At 46.2% G+C, this 26752-nt stretch overlaps 1 protein-coding gene across 1 annotated transcript in view; it reads left to right on the top strand.

Moving 5' to 3' along the window:
* The window catches only part of GRIK3 (glutamate ionotropic receptor kainate type subunit 3), a 122155-nt gene extending 95707 nt beyond the window's left edge, over nt 1-26448 (top strand). Inside the window, exons 11-16 of the mRNA XM_055706096.1 lie at nt 5645-5868; nt 11796-11914; nt 14629-14846; nt 22075-22297; nt 22533-22783; nt 23854-26448. Of these exons, the coding sequence (XP_055562071.1) occupies nt 5645-5868; nt 11796-11914; nt 14629-14846; nt 22075-22297; nt 22533-22783; nt 23854-24048 (1230 nt within the window). The 3' untranslated portion in view covers nt 24049-26448. The remainder of the gene's footprint in view (nt 1-5644; nt 5869-11795; nt 11915-14628; nt 14847-22074; nt 22298-22532; nt 22784-23853) is intronic.
* The last annotated feature ends 304 nt before the right edge of the window (nt 26449-26752 follow it).

The following is a 26752-nucleotide window of genomic DNA, read 5'->3' as shown; positions in this document are numbered from 1 at the left end:
GTTCCCTGGAGAACTAGACTCTTTCCTCACTGCAGTTTGATTTTTATTGTCACTTTCCCTGGACACTCCTGCAGAGTCCTCAATCAGACGGGCCATGAGAACTGAATTTGCTCACAGTACTGGCATTTGGGGAGGTCTGGGGCACCCAGGTGACACGGAGAAGCTCCTGTGCCCAGCACCCATTATAAACAGGGAATGTGGCAACTGTCAGATCCCCTCCTTTCATCAGTAGTGAACTGTTACTGATATTTATTCATAGAAATTATTATTGATACAAGCAAAACTACACCATGCATTTGTGGGCCATCCATTCTGATTTATAAATTCTAAGTTGTCTGTCAAAATACTGTCTGCAAATCTTCCCTATAGTTTGTGGGCAGAATCACATAAAACCAGCAGAATGAGTCGTTCTGGACATTTTGCACAAACTTGTTCACAAATAAAACTTGTCTTCTGCTGAGACAGTGCATATCAAATTTCCTTTCATTCTGAAACTTCATGTGGGAATAAAAAAGGTATGGAAAATAACAGGGTTTCTAATGGAAATCCCTGCCAATGGTAACTATAGAAAAGATGTAATATCTATCCTTAGGGATGATTTATGACAGTTGATTTAACACTTTCACAATAAGTGGGCATTTATTGACAGTAAATTCTGGCAGAAATACATATTGCACCACACTGCCACATTCCCTTTCATGTTCCTGCACTGGTGGATGTTTATTTGAAGTGCCATGAACTGGGGATTCATTTGGAAGCCACTGGGCCAGGAATAGGGAAAAAACAGTTTCGTTAAATGAAGGTCCTCCATCTCATGTTTAGACACTGCAGGAACTCATAATTAGGGGGCAGAAGCAAAAAAGCCAAAACAGCTGGCTGCACTTCCTCCTTTTGTGCCCAGCATCGTTAATTGGGTGGATTCATTTTGATCATGTTCAGTGATCCAGGTGATGGAAGCATACTGAAGTGTACGTTGGGAGCCCTGCGTTTTCTGCAGGTGTCTCTGGACCTGCCTTTCCCTCCCCTGGCTTGCTCACCTGCCAGTAATTCATAGGATAGGGCTTGTCTCTAAAAACATGGCCCTTCTCACTTGGATCCTACAGCCTGTGACATCCCCCAGGTACAATTAATGGCAGTTCCCTCTCTGAAGAACTTCCTTAAAGAAAAGATTACAAGAGTCCCAACAGGACTTTACAGTCCTCATTTCTCCTCTTTGGCTTACAGCTAGGTTTTCCCTGCCGACATCTGTTCTTAATTCCCAACTGATATTAAATAAATGCATTGACAAAAATTATGTCTAAATTAGGCCTGAAATGACAAGAGCAGCCATTAAGAGCTGGAGTCAGACAATTAACGCTGACCCCCAGCCGCACAGTGCATGTGGTGGCAGGCCAAGGTGCATCTGGGATGCTGCTGGGCACGACCTCACTCTCTTCAAGCGTCACCTCTCACGCTGAGTGTTTTCCTATCCCTGGCCAGCCAGAGAGGAGGGCTGCGGGCACAGGGCTCTCGGCAGAGCGCTCCAGTGCCTTGTAAAGCAGCAGCCCCTCTGTCTCCAAGCCATGGGCTGCAAGAGAAACTGGCTGTCCTTTGTCATCCTCCAGCGCTCTGGGGCCTCTGTGCCCAAGGACACCCAGGTGCTGGCTCTGCTGCAGGGAAAGATGCAGGAGTGAGGCCAGCATGCAGCAGACCCAGGGAGGGGTACGAGGTGCAGGAGCATGGCACAGCAGCTGAGTAATCAAAGCAGGGAGGAGGGCAGAGAGGGGAGTTGAAGCGAGGTGGTGGGAGCAGAAGAGCAGAAAAGCACCGCGGCCCCAGCACTGGCAGTGGTGGTGGCAAAAAAGACCGAGGGATGAAAGTGTCGATGCTGCCAGACAGACACCTGAATAACAATTAAATTAGTAAAATATGCACTATTTATCTGTCTCTCAGACAACACACACATAATTAGTTTATGTAAATACCTGAGATTGGAAAAAATAAGCACAGAGGCAGCTTATTTTCTTGAATAAATATTTATCTTGGTGCTTATGCTGTTTGCGGGCTCTGCTGCGACTGGCCGTCACAGGCAGCTTTCCTCTGGCAGAGGTTGGGTGCTGCAGGATTTCCACAGTCACCGTGGCTGTGCAGGAGCTGTTCTGACCCACAGGCCACACTCCCCTGATAACTGAGAACTCAAAGATAAGACTTAGCATTTTCTGATAAAAGCCAATAGCTCTGCAGAGAATACGATCCTCCATCCACTGAACGCCCGGTGAACTCGCATCAGTTCCAACCAAGTGAAAATGCTGTAGCACTGGGTGAATAAGGAGATCCAAACCCTCCAAGGTGCGTTAGAGAAGCGTCTGCATTTGGTTTGTAGCTGCCTTGGCAAAATTCATCTTTTTGGCCTCAATTCAGCAGAACACTTAAGAACATACATAAGACTTGGAAGGCGTGCAAGCTCCAGTAAAACAGAAGCGTGTGCTTAAGTGGTTTTGCTGGACAACAGCCTTTAAGCCACTGGCACTTGCTATAATTTGTCATTTAAAAAAAAAAATCCATCTTACTGTGCAACAGCATAAAAGTTGGGGCTGAGTGAAGGAAGCAGTCAGGGCCTGATAATTGACTTCCCAGTTTGTAATGTCAAAGCACGACAAATGAAAGCTTCACCCTTGGTGGGTTTTGATTTAGATCCTCTCTGTCAGCAAGCCCTTAATTAGAGGCCACCTTCAGAAAAATCTGCATTGATAAAAAGGATATCGAAGCGCAGCCCTGTACTGCCTTTAACAGTGCAGGATACCACACCAGACTGGGCTCCCTAATACATGCTCCGTTCTGCCTGCGTGTGACATTTACTGCCAAGGACACGGGGCTGTGATCAAATCACAGGAGCTGCTGAAATGACACAGTAAAATTTTATTTCTGCACTAAAAGCGTTTTGATCCTTGGGCATCCATGCAGATTTCTCTCTCCATTTTCTGTGGTAAAGCATAAACTCCTAGCTGTTACTTAGCTGGGTATATCATTTTGACAAATTTGGCTCAAGATCTTTCAGACAGGCAGTTGCTAGCGAGCACTGACCACAGAACTGTTCATTTGTTTCCTCCTTCAGAAAAATCTGTAGCCAAATCCTTCAGTATCTCCTTCAGTTTTCCCTGTTGAGTCAGGACACCCACACAGAAGCGACGGAGGAACTAAAATGCTGTATTTCTTTTGTTTCTTCTGCCTCATGACTTTAGAGACTGATAAGCCAAAATTCTCAAGTGTGCTGTAACGTGGGGAGAGTGGCTGAGCCCTGAACCTGCCAGGCACCCTCTGCCAGGACAGTACCAAGGATGCAGGTCCCGCTCCCAAGATGCAGAACTTCACCATCTCAAGCTGGACAGCCAGCATGGCCTGTCTGCTTCTAAAAACCTCTGTCCTTCAGTTTGCATCAATGTCACCATACCCACAGCTGGCACAAAACGGCTCACTGGGAAAATACTGTTTCTATTTTCTCTAAGTTTTGACAAATGCCAGTGATTGAAATGGGCACTTTCCATACCAAGCAGATTTAAAAATCTATTTCCATTTGGAAAAAGAAGGAAAGGGAAACAACCAGGGCTCAGCTGAAGAACCGTGTTTAAAAAATATTACATCATTTTTATCTTTGTTACAGAACTCCTGAAACACTTCTATTCAGGACCTATAAGCTACGTCCTTGGAGAGGAGATCCCTTTCATACACACACAGACATATGTAACGGGTAAAAGCTCATGTAGAAACTCTTCATATAGAAAAAAGTAATTAAAAATATTCCACTGACTTTCATCATAGATTTGCAAGGTCAAATGAGACCATTAGTCTGGCTTTCGTCCACAACTCACACCAGAGATCTTCACCAGTTTCTTCAGCTGTTTCTGTTGGAGTAAAGCATGTTCTAGCAAGACAGCTAATATTGATTTAAAGTTTGCAAGTAATGACAAATCCGCTATATCTCTAGGTAATTATCACCCATGGTTAATTTAGAATTTTAATTTTCAGAAGCAGATGTTAAATAAATCTTGCACGGGTACACTAGGCACCTGGCACGGGGGGAGGTACCTCTCAACTTCAGAAACGTAATTTATGTGCCTGCATTTCCTCTGAAGTCAATGATACCGAAAGAGTGATTTGCAAGCCCCAAGCAAGGCAGCTGACATTGAGGTAGCCTTGGATGTATTTACTTAAGGTTTTCCTAGGAACCTGAATGAATGTTTAGTGAGAGGAATGAACACAGCTCTTAACCAACAGAAAGGTTGTGTGTGGTTGCTCACTGAATCTAGCACAGAAATTACTAAATAACAGAAATAAGAGAAAGAAACAATTCATACAAGAAGTCAGGATGAAGAATATGCTCAGCTGAAATTCCCTGTGCAGCTCAGACAGTTCCAACATGACAAACTGTGAAGTCCACCATTAATTAGCAAAAGCATTTCCTAGGTGGGGCTTGCAACCATACGCACAGAAGAAAGATGTAAGGGGAACCGTGTGAGGTTTTCTCGCTCCCGCCAGCCAGGCAGGCTGCGAGCATTCCCAAACAGCAGCGCTCCTACCCTCTGTCACAGCTTCCTTAAAATGAGTCTTTCAAGCTGTATCAAGGAGTTGACTGAGGGAAAAAAAATTGAACCTTTTACATCATGCTGCTACAACATTACTTTCTGCAACTTCATTCTGGAGTGGCTTCCCTCCGCAACTTTCTCCTCTTGCAGCAATACCAAAAGGAAGGCCAACAGAAACAAATCATCTCTGCCAACGGTGGGATTTGCACACAGCAAACTCTCGGTTGTAAAGAGTTCTGTGGCAAGAAGCAAGCACAGTGAGGATCACAGAAGTTTTAACCATTGTAAAATGTAATTCTTCTGACCACTTTGAAAAGCCTATCAGAATGAGCTCATCGCATCTGGGCAAAAGCTGCGGAGACTGTAACATCTCTCTGTTGTCTGCACTGTATTTCATGAGCTAACATCAGCCAAAAATCTGTAAGATGAAAGTCACGGAGTATAATTAGCAAACAAAAGACCACGTTTTGCTCCCCAGCCCACTGGTTTAAATCTGGAACAACTCTTTTAAAGATGGCCAACACATCTACACCACCACCTCCAGAATCCCACCCAGTGTGTTTTGGAGACCCTGTGTCTATGTTGGGGTTTTGTTAAGTTGATAAGAAGCATTTATAATAACTGGACCATATTATATCAGTCCCAAGTTCCACCTGTCCTGTCTCAGGTGTTCTTGTGCCTAACGCACACAGAACGGTCCCTGGCCCCTCACCTGGAGGGCTGTGCGGGGAGCTCACAAGAAAGCTGCCCAAACACCGTCCGTGACCAACGCAGCGCAGCTCTGGTGACGGCTTTGTGCTTGCCAGTACAGCAAGATTGCAGGTCTGAAGGGGAACAGTTGGTGCCAGGCACAGAGGGCTCTGCCTGAGCCAGGACGGGGGGCAGGAGGTGCAGCCTGGCTCTGGCAGACGCACAGAGCAGATGTACCCCCTGTGCAATGGGAAGGGGGAACCCCAGGGCTGCGCTTTGGGGCTCTTTAGCCCATTACTGCAGCGTGACTGCTGCAGGGATGGAAACGTCTTGGTTCCTAACGCCTTCTTTCTCTCTCCCTCTGTGTCTCCCTCCCTCTGCGTTGCACACAGAAAGCTGATCTGGCCGTTGCTCCTCTCACCATCACCCATGTTCGGGAGAAAGCGATAGACTTCTCCAAGCCCTTCATGACCCTGGGGGTCAGCATCTTGTACAGGAAGCCCAACGGGACCAACCCCAGCGTGTTCTCCTTCCTCAACCCCTTGTCTCCTGACATTTGGATGTACATCCTCCTTGCCTACCTGGGAGTCAGCTGTGTGCTCTTTGTCATAGCCAGGTAAGGGGACACTGGTGCCACCCCATCCAACTGCTATCACGCCACATCTGCTGCCATGCGATAAGACACCCTCCCCCTGCCCAGATCTGTTTTGCTGCCTGGTGTGTTCAGGGATCCAGCCACCCAGTGGGAACCACAGCATTAAACCCACGTCATTAATGAAATTACTTTTGGTCCATTACCAAAGGCAGGCTGGTCTCTTGGTGTCGGGTTGCTCCTAACTGCCAGACTCCCGTGCTGTGCTCTCTTTCGGACCTGTATCTCAGAGTGTTTGTAGAGGTGATGCAAACCCCGTGGTGAGAATCAAAGATAAGCTATTCACAGGGGAAATCTGTTTCCTTCTTTGCTAACTAAAGCCTGCATTATAGCCTTTGTACTGTTTTACCATACTAAATGTGCTTGTGTTTGTTTGCTTTATTAACATGAACATGTAAGCCTCTTTTGTTGTATCAAGGCAGGCAGTTCCACACATTTTACAGACTTCCAGTACAAAAGAATTTTAAAACACACTTTCTTTTATGATTTTAGAAATGTTGTTGCCTTTCCATTTCATTAGCACCTCCCTGGTATAATGAAGGGTAATTTTCCTGCTCTATATCATTCACCATTCCAGCTCCTGTTAGGTCAGTTCTTACCCACTTTCTCCAGCAAGAAGCCCAGCCTCTCCGCTGTGTCCTGGACACAAAGCTCCCATGTCCCGGACCATTTTCAGCTCCTGTTTCTGAACCTTCCACCAGCAAAGCTCCCACAAACCCTTCTCTGTATCAAAAGAATGGAGAACCCGTCGCTAAGGATCAGACAATGTGTCTGTTAACAAAATTAATATGCATCTAATTAGCATGTTTTAAACCTGTATATTTAAAAGCATCATTTGCATAATTGCATGTGTTATTAATTTCACAGAGTCTTTGATGAGGCACACAGTCCAGGGCTGCTCTCAATACATGATTCCACCTTTTCAAACCAAAACAAAGCGCTTGCCTCCCTCCTGCCAGGCAGTCGCTCTCCCTGGCCACACACAGCCCCTGCTGGATGTCTAAATACTTAGGGTAAAAGCCTTCCCCGGGGAAGTTTCCTAAGCACAATCTGCAATTAGACACTCATTTCTCATTTTTTCCAGTTCAAGTTATGCCAGTGGTGCCTTTAGAAACCTCCCTGCTAACCACACGCCTGGGACTGGGGCTCTGTGCAGACCCCGCTAATCCAAGGGCTGCTGTGTGGTACTTTCCCCAGAGCATCCTTCAGAAACCAGCCTCTATCTAATCCACCGACACCAGATAGTCAAAGTAAAGATTAAATACAAAACTGCAGCAACCAGAATCCATTAACCCTCATGTTACAACAAATCTGCAATTTCCAACATCCCTCAGGTCCGTGGAGGCATTTAGAGATGATTTCCTGAGTTTACTGTGTAATATCCTAATTACACATAACAGCAGTTGTCAAAGCAAACTCGGCTTAGCAGACAGCATTAGCGCTCCAAACCATCTGGGATGGCAAAGCAGCTACATCATCCGATCCCTCCTCTGCAGAGGTGCAGAGCCGGAGAGGTTGCACTTCACTCTTCGAAGACACAGAAGGCCCACCCTGCTCAAGATTTTAACTGCAATTGTCCCCCTCCCTGGTCTTTGCAATGCATCTCTATCAAACGGCCATGCACCATGTTTCCAGGCACTTTCCTGAGGTCCCCCAGCAGCCGCCTGAGCGCGGGTGGCTTTGCACGCTGTGTTTGCACAGCGCCTGCTGGGAGCACAGGCCAGGGCTCTTGTAGCACTGCAGTACAAACAGCGACTCACAGAAACAACCTAACGGTTCCTTTCAGCAAGAAGGTGGTAGAACGCATGGAAATGGCAGCGCTTGTTATTACTGTATACTATTTTATAAGAGGATGGGAGTTGTGTTGCCTTTAACGCATCGCTAGACCTACCTGCCAGCTCTACCCTGGACCAGGCAAAATGCAACATATTTTGGCAAAACACTGCTGCCAGCTTTGTCCTGCCCCAGCTGAACGCGCTGGGAAGTCTGTCTGGGACTCCAGGGGTCAGGATGAGGTCCTCTGCAGTTTTGCTTTGTGTCAGAGACAGAAGAACCAGACACTCTCAGCAGGAAAAGATATCCATCTTGGAAAATGAACCCATGGTAATTACGAAAAGGAAAAATATTGCGATGAGTGATAGGCATTCACTTTATGTCTCTGTTAGCCATGCAGAACATAGCTAGATGAGCTCTGCTGCCATAACGTCTTTGGCTTTAATGCCATAAAGTATTAGACTGCTTGTATGGCTTGGAATGACAATTCAAATACAATTTTGTGTTTATGAGCTTATTTTTCCTAACTCATATGATGGCCAGATCCAACCCACATTGTCCAGATCCCACTTTCAAAGCATGTTAAATGTGCAAATTATATTTGCACATGAAATTCATTGCAGTAAACACTGAGGAAGGCTGAAGGAAATACTAGGATGGGCCCCGATGTGAGAACACCTTAGATGCCACTTTGTACAAGCAGGAAATACAGATGCTGTGTTCAGAGAGCAGCAGGGCTGCCCAGCCTCCAGCATGTCCTGCCATCGGCAGCGATGTGCACGCAGCACTTGCCCTGACCCACCAAGTCGGGCATCCAGGCACCCCAGCCAGGGACCTGCTAACCCCCTGCCCTGCCCAGTGCTGGAGGGCACTCTCTGCCCGGAGAGGTGGGGGCTGGGCGAGCCCCAACCCTGCCTGTGCCCAGACATGTGGCATCTGCCCTCAGGACCCCAGGGTCTGTTCCAACACCCCTCTGCTGACTGCCCTGGCACGATGAGCACAAGGACCACTGGCCAGGCTTTGTGGCTGACGTTGAGGGATGAAAACCTGAAGAACTGTAGTTTAGTCTCTGGTTTTGTTCTGAAATTACCTGAAACAAGCTTCATAATCTCTCTACATCACAGCAGTTACAATGTAATACAACAGTTTTTCCCTATCAGGCTATTTTTTGGCTGAAATTGAACCTATAAAATGTTGCAGCTACAATTTCTTTTTCACATGTTTTTCTCCTGACATTTCTTCTGTCTTCCTATTCTTTCAAAGAAAACCAAGTATCTGGTTTAATTAAAGTTCTACAGGAATGACCTTTTAACGCATTGAGATGGAAAACAAGAGATTTTATGGGGAAATATTTACTGCATTCAGAAGCAACAGAAACAATATCTGCTTTTGACCCCAGCAAGGCCTCTAAAACTCAATTCTTGGGAGAAAACCACAGTCAAAATAGCAAAGCCTTAATTCAGAGACATGAGTCTCCTGAACTAGACACCAGAGTCCTCTGCCGATGCTATAATCATAGGTCAATGCCACTTAAAACCAACTTCGGGACTATTTAGAGGCAGGCAAAGGATGTATTTGATCCATCTACCCTTTTAATCAGTCTTTCCCAGTTATTGATGGAGCTGCTGCTCCTGGACCCACCCCAGCCCCCAAAGAGCCATAAACACCAGCAATTTAGAAGGCTTCATGGGGGTAATTTGTCTGGTTACTCTGGTGCAAGGTTGCAAGTGGGCTGTGCAGCTGCCTGATTTGAATTGTCACCCTTCCTCAGACTCACACAGCCTTCAAATTACAGCTAATCACCTTTGGGTGCACAACAGGGCAGGTGGGTTTAATATTCATCTTAATTGCAACAAGGACTGGGTCATCCATAAGAAATTTCTCTGTAGATGTAATTGAGACCCAAAAGTATTTTGCATTAGATCTTTAAAACTTCTTTGAAATGCTTCCGTTTCCCTGCCAAAAAGGCCAAGAACAGACAAGAAAATAATCACAGTTTTTGATGAAATATTTCTCAGACCCTGCACCTGAGGAAGAGGGAAGCCGCAAGCCCATGATGAAGCTGGAGCAGCCCCCATTTGTTATAGCTTCAGCTGTATGGGGTCAACGAGCTCCACTCGCTCCTTCCTTCATTACCCCTCTGTTTCCACTAATGGTCCCACTTGCTTTTCAAGCACTGAAGACTCTGTCACTGCTTTGCAGTTTTCTGAATATTTCTCTGTAATTTGAGCAGCACCAGTAGGTTTTCACTCAGAAACCTTGAAGTTCTTCAGCGTGTCATCTTGTCAGGCTCATTTGATCTTACCAATTCCCTTTCTGTTTCATACTCTTTCATTGGCAGCCCAAGAAAGTTTTCATCTAATTCTTGAACTCTGGCTTTATTCAACAGAAAGAGCTCAGGTGCCATCCTTTATACACCTCTAGCATAAATTTACAGCAAGTTTCAAGGAACAGGCACCATGTAAAGCCAGGTCTGAATTCAGCCTGATTCTTTTCCTTTCTGGTTTTCTCTTATTTAAAAAAAGGAGAGGGAGGTGGGCAGTAAGAACAGCCCAGCCATTACCCGGACAAATGAGCCAGATTGTCAGGGTGCAGCCTGAGTGAGGCCTCTGGTTCTACACACCGCAAAATCTTGAGCAGGCAATGGTCCCTGCTGCAGAGAGGCAAGATAAAAGCAGAAGAAAAGAGAAGTCAAACTGTATCTTGCATGTGGAAAATAGAAACAAACAGTGAGATGGATATACCTATGATGAGCTTTCCTAAGACCACAAGAATTCGTGTGCATTGCACCCAGTCCATCCCCTATGATGGGGTCTGCCCCACAGACACAGCGCTTTGCCCCACTGAGTTCACATGCCCGGGGACCACAGCTCCGTGTTCACGGAACGTCCCCAAGTGTTAGGCTGCGAGGGGAGCCCCACAGCACGACTGTGCAGAGCAGAGGCTGGGGTAGGTGTTTGCCTGGGGGAGGTTTTTGTGCCAGGAGGGGGACCTGGGAGAGAGCCGTGGCTCTTCTTTCCAAATATATCCAACTGTCTGACTCAGGGCGCCCATAAAATTAGGCAACAAGACATCTCCTCGGGTAGCAGTGCATCTGGCAAGAGAATTACAGAGAGAAGTACCTCCTAATACAAACTGTGGGCTGGGCTTTGAGAAAGGGCTGTTGTGAAGCTACAGGGATTTCAGAAAGAAGCCAAGATGATAATTAATGCCTGGTTCAAAAGCAATTATTCCAATTATGTTTTTAATTTAATCTCTGCAAAATTTGGGACTCTTGGAAAATGCAAATAAAAAGCTCTAAAAATATTAATGTCTCTCCTGTCAAGCATCCTCCCCAGATCCTGGCTAAAAGAGCTACATTCATAGCGGCTCTTGCCTACCAATCCCAGGCAGAATTTGCAGAGATGATTGCAGAAAATTCCCTCGGTTTTGCCCATAAACGACTTACCCATGGGCGTAAGTGTTCTCCCACCACTTGCAACAGGGCCAAGCACTGCAGCAGTCCACAGTGAACCTACACCAACTTCCACTGCTGTGCTTGTGCCCTGACCATGCAGCATTCCTGCTTGTTAGGACAGTGCTTCTCACTTAGCTAAATCCTGCCCCAGTTCCCATGTGTGCTAGCAGGAGAGTCCCCTGAGATACTGTGGCTTGTCCCAGCTACTGCTGTAGATTCACTGTGGCATCTCTCCTCAGTTGATCTAGAAATGCCATTTTTCCTCACATTTTGAACTGTTACATACTAGAGTTTGTGTGCCCGCACCTTATCCCATCCCATAGTTACGTGTTCCAGTTGCTGTCATGTGATGCAGTATTGCATAGATGATGCAAAGTGACCGAAGGCACTGGGGACACAAGCTGAGATACCTCCGAAGGACCCGGCTTCCCAGGTTTCCTTGCTGTCTGCAATGCAGGACACGGGGCTTACAGCCACACTGGTCGCTTCGGAAAATCTTGGCTGAATTTGTCTTTTTCTTTAGTAAGCTACACAACCGAAGGGGTCAGCAGGCCCACACAGCAGCACGAGAGGTATTGAGGCTCTTTTTTTCCTGTTCCTTTAGGGTCTTGTCATGCCACATCCCGACTAACAAGCTCTTGCTTTCCATGTGCCACCGTAGGTTCAGCCCATATGAGTGGTACGACGCTCATCCCTGCAACCCGGGATCAGACATCGTGGAGAATAACTTCACCTTATTGAACAGCTTCTGGTTTGGGATGGGAGCACTGATGCAGCAAGGTACGGCGGCACCTCCCCACCCTCACACCCTCCTGCCGGTTCTCCAGCACTGGCCTCTTGTCATGGCTTTTTAGATCTAAAATTCATGTTGTTTGTGACAGGAAAAAGATAAAACATCCAAACATCAGCACTGCCTCCTGGCTGGCCGCTGAAAGGCGGTGAGGTGCAGGAGAGGGGAGGCAGCTCTCCTCTGGCACCCCCGGGACCTGCTGTGCGGAAGCACTCACTACCGGCGCATCTCGCTCCCAAGGGAGACACGCGTACGGCAGCACAGCACCCAAGGGAGCTGCTCCCTGGGGAGCCACGTGCATGGCAGCTGGCTGGGACCCAGGCCAGCAAAGGGCTGATGAGATACTGATCTCATCAGGGGGAGCCAGCTGTGAGCTCTCGGTGACTGTGTTTTTTCACTCACTTCGAACTTCATCTCCACGTGGACCACGTGGACGCCCTCTGAGCCGTGCCTGCCTGGAAGGGATGGATACCTGGTGGGGGACGTGTGCCAGGGCTGAGGCCTTCCTGGGCACCCCAGAGAAAGGTCCAGGGTTCTTACACCAAAAAAGCCTTCTGATTTCTTATGCGTCAAAGCAGGCCACAGCTTTTCACTCTTTCTGGGTTTGTTTGTTGGGGGCGGGTGGCACCTACCTCTATTTGTACTTTCAGCCTTCTGTGGATCAAAGCCCCCATCCCACCAGCTCACCCCACAGCTGTGGGGATAGAGTCATCGCTCACCCCACGAGCTGGAGCTGGCTGCCAGCACACACGTGCGGCTGCAGAACAATAATTACTATTAATGAAGCATGCACACTCTGGCAGGTGTCAGAAGGAGCAGCTCCTGAGCCTGCCATCTGGAAGCATGCAGCTAGATGATGGAGTGGTGGTGTGTTCGCACGTGTGCTGCTGCTGGTGTGCGCAGAGGAGCACCCACCCACCGTGCCCCAAGGAGGGATGCTGCGTTCATCTCCCTCAGCTGTTTAATTCACCAAACTCAGCAGCATCCCACAGATGCTGCAAATTCCTACTTCTGTTACTTCAAACAATTGGTTTAATTTCAGGATGTCTATCCTGGCTCACTGTTTTAAATCAACTTTTACAGAAGAAAGGGCATCTTGCCCTCTGGTGTGTCTCCATTTTTATCCTCATCTGGTCATTCTGCACATTGTGAAATGGCCTGAAACTCCCTCTGGCATAGGGCAAAGAGGATGGCGAGATGCTCCTCTCCAGGCACCTCTGCCTGGCAACCACTGCATGCGAGACTGAATGTTTTCAGTGTTAACTGGTGTAAGATACCACAATGACAAGGACCTTAGAAATGGGGTATGGATGGAATTACATTCATATATGTGGATGAAATAGAGAAAATGGAATATATGTAGATAGAATGGAGTAAATCTGTTAGGAAGACAGCAGAGAGGGAGCTTCTGAGCAGCTCCGAATAAGGAACAAAATTCAGCTGTGATCTAATTGCAGAAAATCCAGGAATAGAAATAAGTGGAAAATGTCAAACATTTGTCACACTTTAACTTACCATGTATCAGTAGTTATACCCAGAGAGCAAAAGAACCACAGCATCGCCTTGGTGGCATGCATGGTGCTACTGCTCCGTGCTCCTCCTGCTGCCACTGCTGCAGTGTATAATAGAGATTCTTCCCAGATCTCAGCTGCCCTGATGGACAGTGACAGTTCCCAGCAAGACGGTTTAGCAGGATGAATCATCCTTTTATCAGATGCTGATAAATGAAAAAAGCTGTATTCTTTTAAATTCTATTCTACATCTAAGAAGAAAAATATTTCAAAGCCAGACTGATGTCACACCATCCTGTGCATCAAAGGGCAAGAGATGGAATGGGAAAGAAGCGGCATCTTGAGAAGAACTGAAGCAGCCATCAATATCCAAGGCTCCTCTGCTTCCTGGTGCCTCCTCGTTGCACTCCGATAGGAGAAAAGCTACGCTCCATGCTATGCTTTGATACCACTCAGCTTAAAATTGCTTTGCAAAGCCCAATCCTTATTGCAAATTCCAGGTTGGCTATATCTTCTGAACGCCGTTGTTTCAAACCCAAAACTCTTTCTGGCTTTAAAAGGTGTCTCGGGCATTTACAAAAATAGCATAACCCATTTAGTCCTTCATGTCTGCTCAAAAAAAGGCATTCCAGACCTGTTACACCTTTTATGCTGTAACATCTCCTGCTTCCCTACTTCTAACTGATATTCAAAGTGCTGGACCCTGATAGTTCCTTTCTCCCGTTGTTTGATTTTTTAAAAAACCTTGTGTATTTGAACACACTCCCTAGAGTGAGTCCTTTGAAAAGTAATCCATATAAAAGCAAAGCACTTTTTAAATGGCAGAACAAAACACTCATAAAAGTTCATAAATAGCTTGCTATTTAAATCTCATAAAAGCAGCCTAGTTAATTACTTCAGTTTGAATGTTTCCTGTAAATTGTGCACTGTACCCAAGGTCAGCAATAAAGGGAGAGGGTTTTTCTGCAAATGCTACAAAAATCCCACTGATTTCCTTGCATGCAAGATGTCTGGATAATTTGCCTCAAAACCCGTTGGCTTTAATTACATAGCTGTTACAGTTTTGACAGTGAAACCTAATCCTTTATACATATCTATGTATGTACGTAATGTACATACATACGTGCATACGAAATAGGTCCTTCCTCTCTGTTTCTTCTTACCTCTTTCTCCTTCCCCCTCTCCTACCCCAGGCTCTGAGCTGATGCCCAAAGCACTGTCTACACGGATCATTGGTGGCATATGGTGGTTCTTCACCCTAATTATCATCTCGTCCTACACGGCCAACCTTGCCGCCTTCCTGACGGTGGAGAGGATGGAATCCCCCATCGACTCAGCAGATGATTTGGCAAAGCAGACAAAAATAGAGTATGGAGCAGTGAAGGATGGAGCTACTATGACCTTCTTCAAGGTGAGACCAGGTAGAGGCTTTCTACCTTCCTGGCAGAGACACAACGCTCTCAGGCCAATGGGAGCAAGAACAAAGAACCAAAGACAAAAAGCCTCTTAAGCCACCACTCCTTATAAGCAGGTTGTTTCTGTCTGACATCCTTGTCAAGACTTTGGTGGTTTGTTTACCTAGATTCACATCATGGCTAAATCCCCCACGCCCCGTCGCTAACTGAAGTGGCAATTACAAAATCATGTTGATTTTACAGCTTCAGAGACTACCCAATGGTGGCTCAGACACCCTAAACTGAAGCACATGGTAGACACAACAGGACAGGCGTACCTTATATTAAAGCTCTACAGAAAAATCTTATATTCCTTAAAGTACCTTCCCTAATTCCACATCTCACCCATTGCAGCTCCTCCCTTGTCTCTGCAAGGACAGCTCACAGAGCCCTCGAGGCTGACCCGGCCAGCCTTCAGGGACAGGCAAGAGAACAAATGAAACATAAAGCTGGACAGATGTTACAAAGTGCCCTCTCTGACCAGTATTTTTTCCAGCTGAAATACCTTTCTTGTCCTTCAGGTATTCATATTAAAGTAGTCAAGTTCTATTAACCTCTGAAACTCAGTGCAAGGTAACACCACCAATGCATCAGAATTAAATGATATTAATTTATTCTCTTTAATTAATTTCAGAAGTTAGCCAACACGGCAGAGGAGGGTACTAAGAGCATTCGTATTTCACTATTGCTTGAAACTGGAGAAAAACTGAGAGGCCTAAAAAGACCTTTAAAACCACAGCTGGCCTACAAAAACACGCTTTTTAAATAAAAAAAAAAAAGAGTGAGAGAATAAATTAATAGAAATGAGGGGTGATTAATCTAAGGAATGATCACCCTGGTTGGAGAAGAATTTAAATGCAACAATGAACACAGAAAACCATCTTTCAAGGAAAGTTTTGGCATTAACTATGCAGGTGGTGCAGGGCCCCAGCCACACTGGGAGCATCGGCCAGAGCTCAGCGCCGCAGCACCCAATCAATGCCGATACTCTCCCTGGGTGCTTTGTCACAAGGCCACAGGAGCACAGGCAGATCAGAGCCTTTGGCTGCAGGAATGGGGCTGCCTTCCCCCTGCACCTCCGCTGAGAGCAGCGCTGGGACACGTTCCTTCCCCCTCCAGTCATCCGAATTCAGAAGGAAATATATGGGCCAAAGTGTGACATAGTTCATGCTTCAAAAAGCAGGCTGTGCCTAGAATACTGCAATAATTTGAATAGGCAGAGTATAAAGGCAGCTAGACTGGGCTGTCAGCAGTTTAATTGCCAAGACTCATTAAAGGAAGCCAATGTGCTGAATTTTAACAACAAGGAACAGCAGCATTCTTCTGCAACTTTTCTTGGCTATGAGTTGGTTATGGAGACACTATACTTTCCAAATCTCCATGCTTACTTTGACAGACAGCAACACTGATTGGTAAAGAAATATGAAGGATTTAGTCTGATCTTTAATTAATTCTGGGAAATGAAAATGTTGCCTAGAATAGGAGGTTGCTGCTGGTTAGTTTGCTTTCTGCAGTGGCGCCAATGCATGCAGTTTTGTCTTTGGCATGGTCAGATGCATTGTGTTACGTTCTGAAAGTAATATAAACCTAGAAAAGCTATCAGGAAAAGACAGGTTTTTTCTGTTGTGTTTTAACTACACTTTCCAATAAGAGTTTTATATGGGTATAAAAGAAAATTGTTTTTTAAAAAAAATAAATTAAGGACACGGTACATTTGTTGTTTCATATTGTTACCCATCAGAATCATTCTTCAGGCTTCTAACAGGCATTTAGTAGGGTGTATTAATGCCAGGTATTTTCCTTTTTCTTTGTTACTATTGTTGTTTGGAGATGAATTCTCAGGCATGTTCCCTCTGACAAATGTTTTGATTACTGGAGCAGTGAGAGCACTCATGCAGGGTGCCATGTTCACTCGTCCTTTGTGTACAGAGAAGTACAGGAGAGCCAGAATTTTTCCCACCCCTCAACAAGGTCTTTGCCAAACATCTGGGCAAACCCCACGGTGGTTTCAGAACGACTGCTCTGCCAGCACCACCTTCACGGGGACGCCTGTCAAACAGCACAAAGGTCTGGGGGACAGAGCCGTGGGCACCTCCAGCCTCTGCTGAGGGTCCGCACTCCCTCTGCATGGGGGGGGACTGAAGGAACGGCGAAGTGCACAAGTCTTCACATCACCTTCCTCTGCTCAAGCAGGGTTATCAGCAGAGACAGCCCCATGCAGGCTGTACAGCCATGGCTCTTGGAAAGCTCCTGGAGATATGGAGGTCAAGTCCTCCTGCTGTTGGCTGAACAGACCGGCACTGCTGGAACAAAACACTGACAGCAGCATCCCAACTAGGATCTCACTCACCTGGGGGGTTATTCACTAGGACTTAACCCACATTGCTGCCTTGCTCTGGTGTGAGTGTCCCACAGAGTAGTTCTCCTCACATTAGGAACTCACTCCTCCACTTCTCCATGTTAAAGAAGCTTCAAACCACACACACCAACCCCTCAAATCCACTGTGGCCATCACTGTCCTTAGCTGGATCTCATCTGGGTCTGTGGCCCTCCCAGCACCTGGGAGGTCTGACAAAGCAGAATCGAGGGCTGCAGGAGGAGAGCACCATCCCAAGAACTAATCTTAGGGAACAACGGGAAACAGGAGGAAGAGGAAGGCAAGCGCCTTGCAGCTGTTCCCTGGCATGGCCCCCAGGCACTAACCAGTTTCCTGCCTGTGGTCAGGCTGACCGAGGCTTTATGCAGAGCTCACCGAAGACGCCGCACGAGTTTCCAACTGATCCAAGCCAACAGGCACCTCTGGGGCAGACCCACAGCCAGCGACCTTTTTCCACAAAGGTTTTTGCCTGTGCCGCTGAGCTAACCAGTACAGCAACAGGAAGCAGAAGAGAGCTTTACCAACCATATTGCCAGATTTTGACTTCATGAAAAGAACTTTTAAGAAGCTATTTATTCCCTGGTAATGCAGATCAAGTTACAGGAATAAACACAGATCAATTAATTTAGGAACAGCATCTAGTGTACATTATAAATCAAGGCAGAAATCCTTCACGTCTTGCAAAGGGTGTTGTCTCTCTGAACAAATGCCAGGTTTAACGTGCAGTTTGGCGTATGGGTGTGAGAGTGTGTGTATGTGTGTACATATATATATATTCACTTGTACAGAAATGTTAAATCCTAAAGAGTAAGTATCTTCAGTTGGTGAAAATCAATTTATTTTTTCGTACAGGCTGGAATTGAAAATCTTAAGCCTTAAAGTTACTTTCTTGCCAATTTCACTGATAAAAAAGCATATATGTCTTGGCAAGATGCCTTGTAGTGGCTTCTCTAAACTATTCCATTAATTTATTTGGGTGACTGGTCTTGAAGCATTGGTTATTAAAGGTAGCTTCTGAGCTGTGACTCTGAAGAATGAATTCAGAGGCATTTTCAGTGTCATTGCAATTGCTGCATTCAGAGGGGCTGGTACTCAGATTTTCATACATGCATCTCATTTAGCACTAATGCAGGGGTTTATTAAGATGCAAAGGACAGTGGACGAGATTCCGATGTCTTTTATCCCGACCAAAATGAGAAGCTCCACTCACATGAGTCGGTGGTGTAAGCAGGAGAGACAGCTGCAGTGTTCAGCAGCATTAAACTATCGCCTTTGTTTATTAGTAATGATCTCCATCATTCCTAACATTCTGGAGCTCCCAACCCAACTCTGGAACTTCCCTGCCAGGAAGAAGTCAGTGTCAGGCCATTTATCTTAATGCTTCAGAGCAACCAAGAAGTTCCTCTCCATCTACCTTTGGCAGCAAAGCAAAGTTATCATTGAGGGGGAGCTGGGGACCCTACAGAGGATGCAGGGGCACAGGAGGGTCTCTCTGCCTGCCACCAACTCAGATATTTTTTTTTTATGCAGCCCATAAAAGTAAATGGAGAGGAAATTTGCACCTAGCCACAGCACGACAAATATCAGATCAAACCAGTAACTAACCCCAGTAAGGATTTTTAAAGGTAAATTACTTAAGCTGTAAAATCAGAGGTCTGCCAAAATAAACAGGACGTGCACACTCACACAAAAAAACTGTCCAGCAAAACAAACACAATTTATGTGCATTCTTTACTGACTATAAATTGCTACTAACGTGTTTTCGCTTATTTGAATGCTGTGTTCTCAGGTGACATCATCCAAATTTCCATAAATAAGCAACCACCTTTGCAGTACAGCTGAAGTGTTCTGGGAGAAGCAAGTGGAGAAAGGAATGACTTTTCCTCTAATAGGAAAAAATGTATAGTGGCTGAATTAGGTGTGCGCTGGAGCACTGTACATTCCTCACCACGGTTACTCCTGCAATTTCTGATTGATGACTGCTCTCACAATGACTGACAATAGCTTCTAAATTGGACTTCTAACAAGTAGTCCGGTCTATCAAACTGCTAGTGCTGTGCTGAGAATTACAGTTGGTGAATTTTCACTTGGAAAAGGAGCGTCCTTATCTCATGTTAGCAAAGTTAAAGAAACTAACAGGAAATAAATTCCCAGTGAGGAGGTGGCAGGTTTGTGGACTATGGGAAGAGCCTGAGAATGCCTTGACCAGAGCCACATGTCGAGCCACCCTGTCCACACGGAGGGCCTGAGCTGCCCTCCCCGAAGGAGCTACCCCAGCCTTCCCTTTGGGGGAGAGGAGGCCATTGCAACAGCAGCGTGTGGCTGTGGGGGGACAGCCCTGCTCTGCCGAAGGAGCCCTGTGCTGCTGGGTCTCTCTTTCAGCTGTTTATTAGGCACAAGCAAGCAGCGACAGGGAGCTCTGGCCTCACGGTGAGCCCTCGCCCAGGCATGCTCCAGCCAGAGAGGGTGCTCGCCCTGCCATGGGTGCCCCCCGCCCCTGCCAGTGATGCCCAGAGTGGGGCTGGGAGCAGTGCAGCCAGAGCCGAGAAAGCTGGGCCCCTCCTGGCATTTCAAAACACAATCAAGTCCTTTCAGCTGGTCAGAAGCAGTGATTTAAGAAGAGAAAAGTGTTTTTTCTCTTCCAGGGAGCCCTGTCTCATGTAATTTAAGTTGCCTGAAGAGCTACAATGCCTCATGCAAGTCCTATTAGCTTCACTAAATGCAGTCTATTGATTTTTTTGCCAGTTTATTTTGCTCTATGCTTTAAACTGGGAGAACACTGATGTTGTTTAAGAGCTCTGTGTCAGCACCCAAGGAGCATTAAACGCAGGAAGAGGAGAGAAAGGGAGAGCCAGTGAACCCAGAGGCCTCTGATGTGAACTATATAAATGTTAAACAAGTCCTTATCAGCAAGCCAAGTATGCTATTCATTTCAATTATCCATTGTAATGCACAGATATTTAATAATCCTTTTGGAGGCTACATTCTTGCTGCTCTTTGAGGTTTGATAGATGCCACAAATCTACCTTACAGGCACTGGTCCAGATATTCAAGTGAGGGAGATTATCCTGCCTCTTGAATGAAGTTTGCTCTGGCACATCCACTACTGAACGTTCATCAAGTGGATTATAACAAGCATGAGCTTTAACTGAGAAGAAATGAGTCCATGGAAATTTCAGTCAGGAGAATGAGCCCACGGGGTCAAAGACAGCGGAACAGCCTTTGGCATTGCACTACACTAACCAACTTTGGGGTGTCCACGTTTTGCCTAACCTTTGTTAAACATGCTGAAAAAGAAGGAGGTGGACAGGCAAAACATTTGAAATATAAAGCGTTATGGGGGACTTTTTTTTTCTTCACTAATTTACCCTTATTTATAGTGGTTTTTTTATCAGAAGAACCTATGCTGCTGCATTTTGAGTGATACTGAAAAAATGAGGGGGAGATGAGATAGCAGTAGTTGGGATGGGATGGGGCTCCATCTCCTGCTTTCTTACGGAAGGACAGAGCCCTGAAACTGAGATAAACGACAGCTAAACCAGAAAGCGACCTTCTGCTGCAGCAACTCCTCATGCAGCTGCAGGTGAGCAGTCAGCCTTAATCAAGGCAAAGCACAAAGACTTATCAGCCCCTCCAACTTATCAGCCAGCTTCAGGCTCTTGCTAAGTAGTGCTGTGGAGGAGGGAGGTTTTGGCTGACTAAACTGCCTCTTATAAAATAAAGTGGCAAAAAGACGTCGAGGAAAAACAAGAAATTAGGCAGAAGAATGGCACATAAAGGAGCAGGCAGCAGCACTAATGCAAGCCTCAATATCCAGGTGCTTTTCCAGAGCTTGAGTGGATGTATAGAGCTGGTTTGACAAGAGCTACATTCACCCACGGGAACAGTGTCCAGAGAAGGGGACACTTTAAGAGAAAGTGGATGTACCTTTCCTGGGGAGTCTTTTAGACTAAAGCCAGTTACGTCTTTTGTGACAACCTACACAGAGACAATTCAGAAGGTGGTTGTAGATAAAAGCTATATTTCAAATATTACAGAAAGACATAAAATAACCGTATTTCTTCTCACCCAACACATTTTTTAGAAGGAAAAATCATTCACATGAATAGTAAGCTAGAAAACATATTCTTCCTTTTTTGACAGAACGCCTGCTGATAGAGAAAGAATATCCATGTTTATTTTTTGCCGTAAGACAATCTTCTTGAATATTTCTATGCCTCTGTTTATGTGGATACGTTAAATTTGTTTGGCAGTTGCACATATCTCAGAGGAAACATGTTCCTTGCAATGCTTGAGGAAAGACAAAAGTATAATAGAGCATATGCAATAGAGAAAAACATGCCCTCTGAAATGTTCTCTGTCTTCTCTCATTGTGAAGAAACATTACAAGATAACCAAAATTCTGGTTAGGAAACTAATACAGTTAAACAGATATGCCAATAGCCTGTCACACTAGCAAGTTCTGCAGGGCATCAAGGCAGGGTCTTGCTGGACCTCACGGAAGGAAAAGGATGGTTTGATTCCACCTACAGGATAAGGTCTCTGGAGCAGTGCCTCTTTTTGCTGAGCATCTGCACAACGTGAAGTGTGCTGGAACCTTTGTCTCTTTTATGGCAACATGAAGCCAAACAATGTTGGACAGTGAAAACAGAGAGATATTTAAGACAAGGTCAAATTGGTAATAGTTCCATTGTGTGATCTGTTCTCAAACTGGTATTATTATTTACTGAAAAGATACTAGGTTTCAGCAAATGGATTAATTCTTATTTTTTGGGGGGTGGGGGGGGTGGTGTGTATCATTCTTCCAGAAATCCAAAATTTCCACATTTGAAAAAATGTGGGCTTTCATGAGCAGCAAACCCACAGCACTTGTTAAAAACAACGAGGAAGGAATCCAGCGAACCCTCACAGCTGATTATGCTCTGCTGATGGAGTCAACCACCATCGAATACATCACCCAGAGGAACTGCAACCTGACTCAGATTGGGGGACTCATCGACTCCAAAGGCTACGGGATTGGTACTCCCATGGGTAAGCAACAGCGGTGGGGTTTCTGTAGGTACCCCGGAGGGGGGCTAGTTAACACAAACAACAGATGTGATTAAGATAATCTGCTCCCAACAGCAAATTTCCACATAACAAGGCTTACACTGCCTGCCTGTTGAAAAGAGGTCTCAACAACCCTGCTTAATGCAGACACGTTCCCTACTTTGTGTGATTTTTGTCCTACTTTCCCTCTGTGTGTAATGGTGTTCCCCCTCCCCAGGGTCACCGTACAGGGACAAGATCACCATTGCCATCCTCCAGCTCCAGGAGGAGGACAAGCTCCACGTAATGAAGGAGAAGTGGTGGCGAGGGAATGGCTGTCCTGAGGATGAGAACAAGGAGGCCAGTGCTCTGGGCATCCAAAACATTGGTGGGATTTTCATCGTTTTGGCAGCAGGCTTGGTGCTGTCCGTCTTCGTGGCCATGGTGGAGTTTATCTACAAATTGCGCAAAACAGCGGAGCGTGAGCAGGTACTGATTTCCTCCGTTTCCCTACACCACCATTAGCCCAGCCGTTGAGGATTTCGCACACTGACCCCAGAGGCAGGCAGGGAGACAGGCAGAGGGATTCAGCCCTGCCTCTGCTGCCTGGAGATCCAAGCGCCTGCAGCCCAAGGGCTGAAATGCAGCACCCTCAAAATGCCATCCCCCAAGGCTCATTGCTCTGTCCCCCTCTGACAGCCTCAAGTCAGGGGGGCAAATCATGTCTGCTCTGGTCAGGGTCATCTGCTGCTGCAGTAACTAGACTAGTAAACATCTGTAGGGTAATTTTGAGCAAGCAAGCACATAAGTAATGAAAATAAGGATGGAGGTCCCTGGGAGGGGCCTTTCTGAGCTGTTATATCCACTCGCCACTATCATATACAATCGTGTCTCATATACTAGGCGCAATGCATACATGCATGAAGTCTCCTTCTCTTCTCCCCACTCCCATTCAAAAAGCCTCAAGGAACTGATCAGGGTCCACCAGGGAGCCTCATATTACCTTAATCAACTTTTTACAACACTTATACAAACAGCCCATCCCACCCGCAGTGGCTGATTAGTGCTCATGAAATGAGATGACTGCTTTTATGTTTTTCCCTCTTCCTTGTGTGTCATGGTACTCTAAGTGGAAAGTGCGTTTGTGTACATGACCAGAAATCAAAGCAAGCTGCCCACGTGGTGGACTAGATAGATGAAGGAAAACTGCCCACTAGCAAGCCCAGCAGGACTCGATAGCCCTCTGACTCCCAGCACATAAATCTGCCAGCCCCCCAGCAGGGATCACACAAAGCACCAGCACTCCAACAGCCGCCTGTAGCTCTGCCTTTCTGCAGGATTTAGTGCGTCAAAGGTACAATTCTTGCCAAAGGAGAGAGGGGTCAACCAGATGCCTGTGCTTCACTGAAGTCCCACTAAGCACAGCTGATGCCTTAAACGCAGCCTAAACCTCGTGCTTGCCCTCTGCAGAGCCTAGTTTCAGCACCCTCCTGTTCACGGCGAGGTTAGCAGAACATTTTGCCAGAAGTAATGGTGCTTTTTGTCCCTGCTTTCCCCAGCGCTCCTTCTGCAGCGCCATGGCTGATGAGATCCGGTTGTCGCTCACCTGCCAGCGACGGGTGAAACACAAGCCGCAGCCACCTGTCATGGTGAAGACTGACGCCGTGATCAACATGCACACATTCAACGACCGACGGCTGCCAGGGAAGGACAACATGACCTGCAACACTGGATTGACACCTGTGTTTCCCTAGGGAATGGGAATGGGGGGGGCGGGAGGGAAGGAATTGCAGCAGACAAGGCTGGATGCACTCTTAACTAGGAGGAAAGGATTAAAAAACAAGAAAAAAAAAACAGAGAAAAAAAAAAAAGCCTGGTTTGGTTCATTTCAAGAACAAGGCCTTTACAACACAGCGTCATTAATCATCGGCATAGAAGCAAGAACTTCAAAGCACGGACTGTAACATGGGTCTTGGGGCTTTTCTGTTTTGTTTTTGTTATTTTTCATTCCTTTTTTTTAACACTTAGATCCTACAGGCCTCATGGAGTCCAAACACACTACCATCCAGGAGTCTGATGTTTACATACTGAAAACACAAGGAGGCAAAACAGAATTGAGCCAAACTGACCCTCGGTGGGTAAGGAGGAGCCCCTGAGCAAGGCTTCTTTAGCATGGCAATAAAAAGAAACACTTTGTCAGGTGCAGCGTGAGCATCTATTCCACACTGACATACACAGTGCATTTAGGATACATTGTCTGGGAAAGGTATCTGTGACGCACCGTGACGGTCAAGGCTGTGCCTTCTCTCAAAGCAGCTGACAATGGCCTTTTACCTCACAGCTGTGCTGGCTGTGGCCATCCACAGCTGGAAGTCCACGTGGGGGGTGTGGTGGCAGAAGGCCAAGTAGATCCAAGACAGCTGACTACGAGGGGGCAAGTAAGCCTGAATGGAGCTGAACTCCTGGCCAGGGATGGGACAGTGCAGCGTGCATGGGAGCTACTGCCATCTCCGAGTGACACCACCCACACACCCCGTGCCAAAGCCCAGCCCAGGGTGACACCGTGATCTCCAGGTCCTCAGCTCCTTCGCTCTTTCTGCAAAGCTCGGTCTCTTTGCAAAGAAGCACGGAAAGCGGCTGAGTCCACAGGTTTCAGCAGCAGTGGGAGCAGAGCTGTTTTGGGGAGCCAAATGGTACCAGTTTCCATTAAATTCAGCAGCACTGAACTGCAGCTCTGCTGCACTCGCACTCAGACCAGGAGAGGACTGTATGTCTGGTTTAGGACTAAATGCTCTCCATGGCATCAGAGACTTGAAAGACGAAGTAAAACCAGGACTGGCCTGGGACAAGCAGCACTGTGTGAGCCAAACCTGACACCCCTCCTACTCTGCCCCATGAACCGCAGTCCCTCAGGCAGCATCTTCATGTGATTTAAGCATCACACACTACAATGTTTTTAAGAAATCTTCCATGAACTGTGTTCTTACTTTCAGGTTGCTTAACCCAGAAGGCTGGTCCTGCAGATGAATTTAGTCAGAATTACCAAAGACCCCTCTGCTGACCTAAAGTAATGCTTGAGTAACATCACTCGGCTCCACCCCTACACAGGGAACCACATAGGTGGCCGGTGGGACACTCCATGGATTAATTTGCAAAATGAAACAAATGGAAATCGCTCTGCCCACTGTAATCCAGAACATCACATGGAGTATTGCAAATGTGCTTAAAAGCTCCGAGTTAAACACTGGTGCTGAAGAAGTGAGCAACCTCCTTCCCTCGCACATGAAAGGGTGACAGTAACCTGCCACAGACTGCACTGCTGCTAGAGACCCCTCCTGCACCCACCACCTAAATCCTGGTTTAGAGGGCAGGCAGGGCAGCACAGCGATGGAGCAGGCTGCGCCCGAGCTCTGCATCCCAAAATTTCGCCTTCTGTGTCACAGGCATAGGAGGTGGCACGGCCACCGCAGGAACCTGCAGCTGAACTGACCCAGTTTGCCCTCCCCCGGCTGCAAGGCCTTTCTGGAAAGTTTATCCTCGCCCAAAGGAACAAACCTGTCTATAACTGATTTCAGATAATTTTTTTCCCACCTGTTTCTGTTTGAGGCTCAGTTAGGAAGGTTACCTTTGGAGCTGACTAGAATTAGCAAATTAGCTCAAGGGGAGATAGCTGTTCCCTCCCACCCCATCACAGAACATAATTTGTCCTTATTTTGTTTCTTCTGTGATGTAAAGAAGCAACAGTGACCCAAAATTTTTTAAAAAGGTAATTTGTCATATTCTGACTAAAGATATGCAAAGAATTTATGTTAATTTTCACCTTTTCATAGAAATCATGAAAAATTAGGGATGAAAACTGCCAACTCAATGGGCATCATATTCTTAATAGTTTTCTGACCAAATACCTACAAGCAGAGGACAGATGGGAAGTATGGGTCTACTTCCCAAAGCTAATGACATTCTTAATGCAATTCTTCACAAATCCTTAGGCTTGTCAGAGTAGTAGATTTTGGTTTCTTTGCAGATTTCTAAGCTCTTAGAGATATTTATAATTAAGGCAGAGATAAAAACAAAGCCTGAAACTGTCTTTAAATGTCCAAAGAGCAAAATACCACAGAAAATAGCATTCATTTTGCTTCATGAGATTTTTTTTTTTAATAAATAAATATTACTAATACCATAAACCCCATTTATTCATCTTTTACACCAGTTTGATTTGATTTTACTCACAAGCATCCCAGAGTGACAGGTGAGCATCTGGAATTACCGGTGTTATCTGCCAGCAAGACCAAACCCCACAGATCGACCTTTTCCCTTCCCTCTTTGCACTGCCCATAAATCAGCCAGGAAATAGCAGCTAGCTTCATGCATCTACATTATGGTTTTATGTTTAAATCTTGACCATTAAAACGTTTAACATTTAACAACAAGAAAATGTTCTGCACCACTCAAAACAAG

This window comes from Falco cherrug, chromosome 3 (genome assembly GCF_023634085.1).
Source record: "Falco cherrug isolate bFalChe1 chromosome 3, bFalChe1.pri, whole genome shotgun sequence".
Classification (NCBI taxonomy): domain Eukaryota; kingdom Metazoa; phylum Chordata; class Aves; order Falconiformes; family Falconidae; genus Falco; species Falco cherrug.
This window is presented reverse-complemented; position numbering and strand designations above follow the sequence as displayed.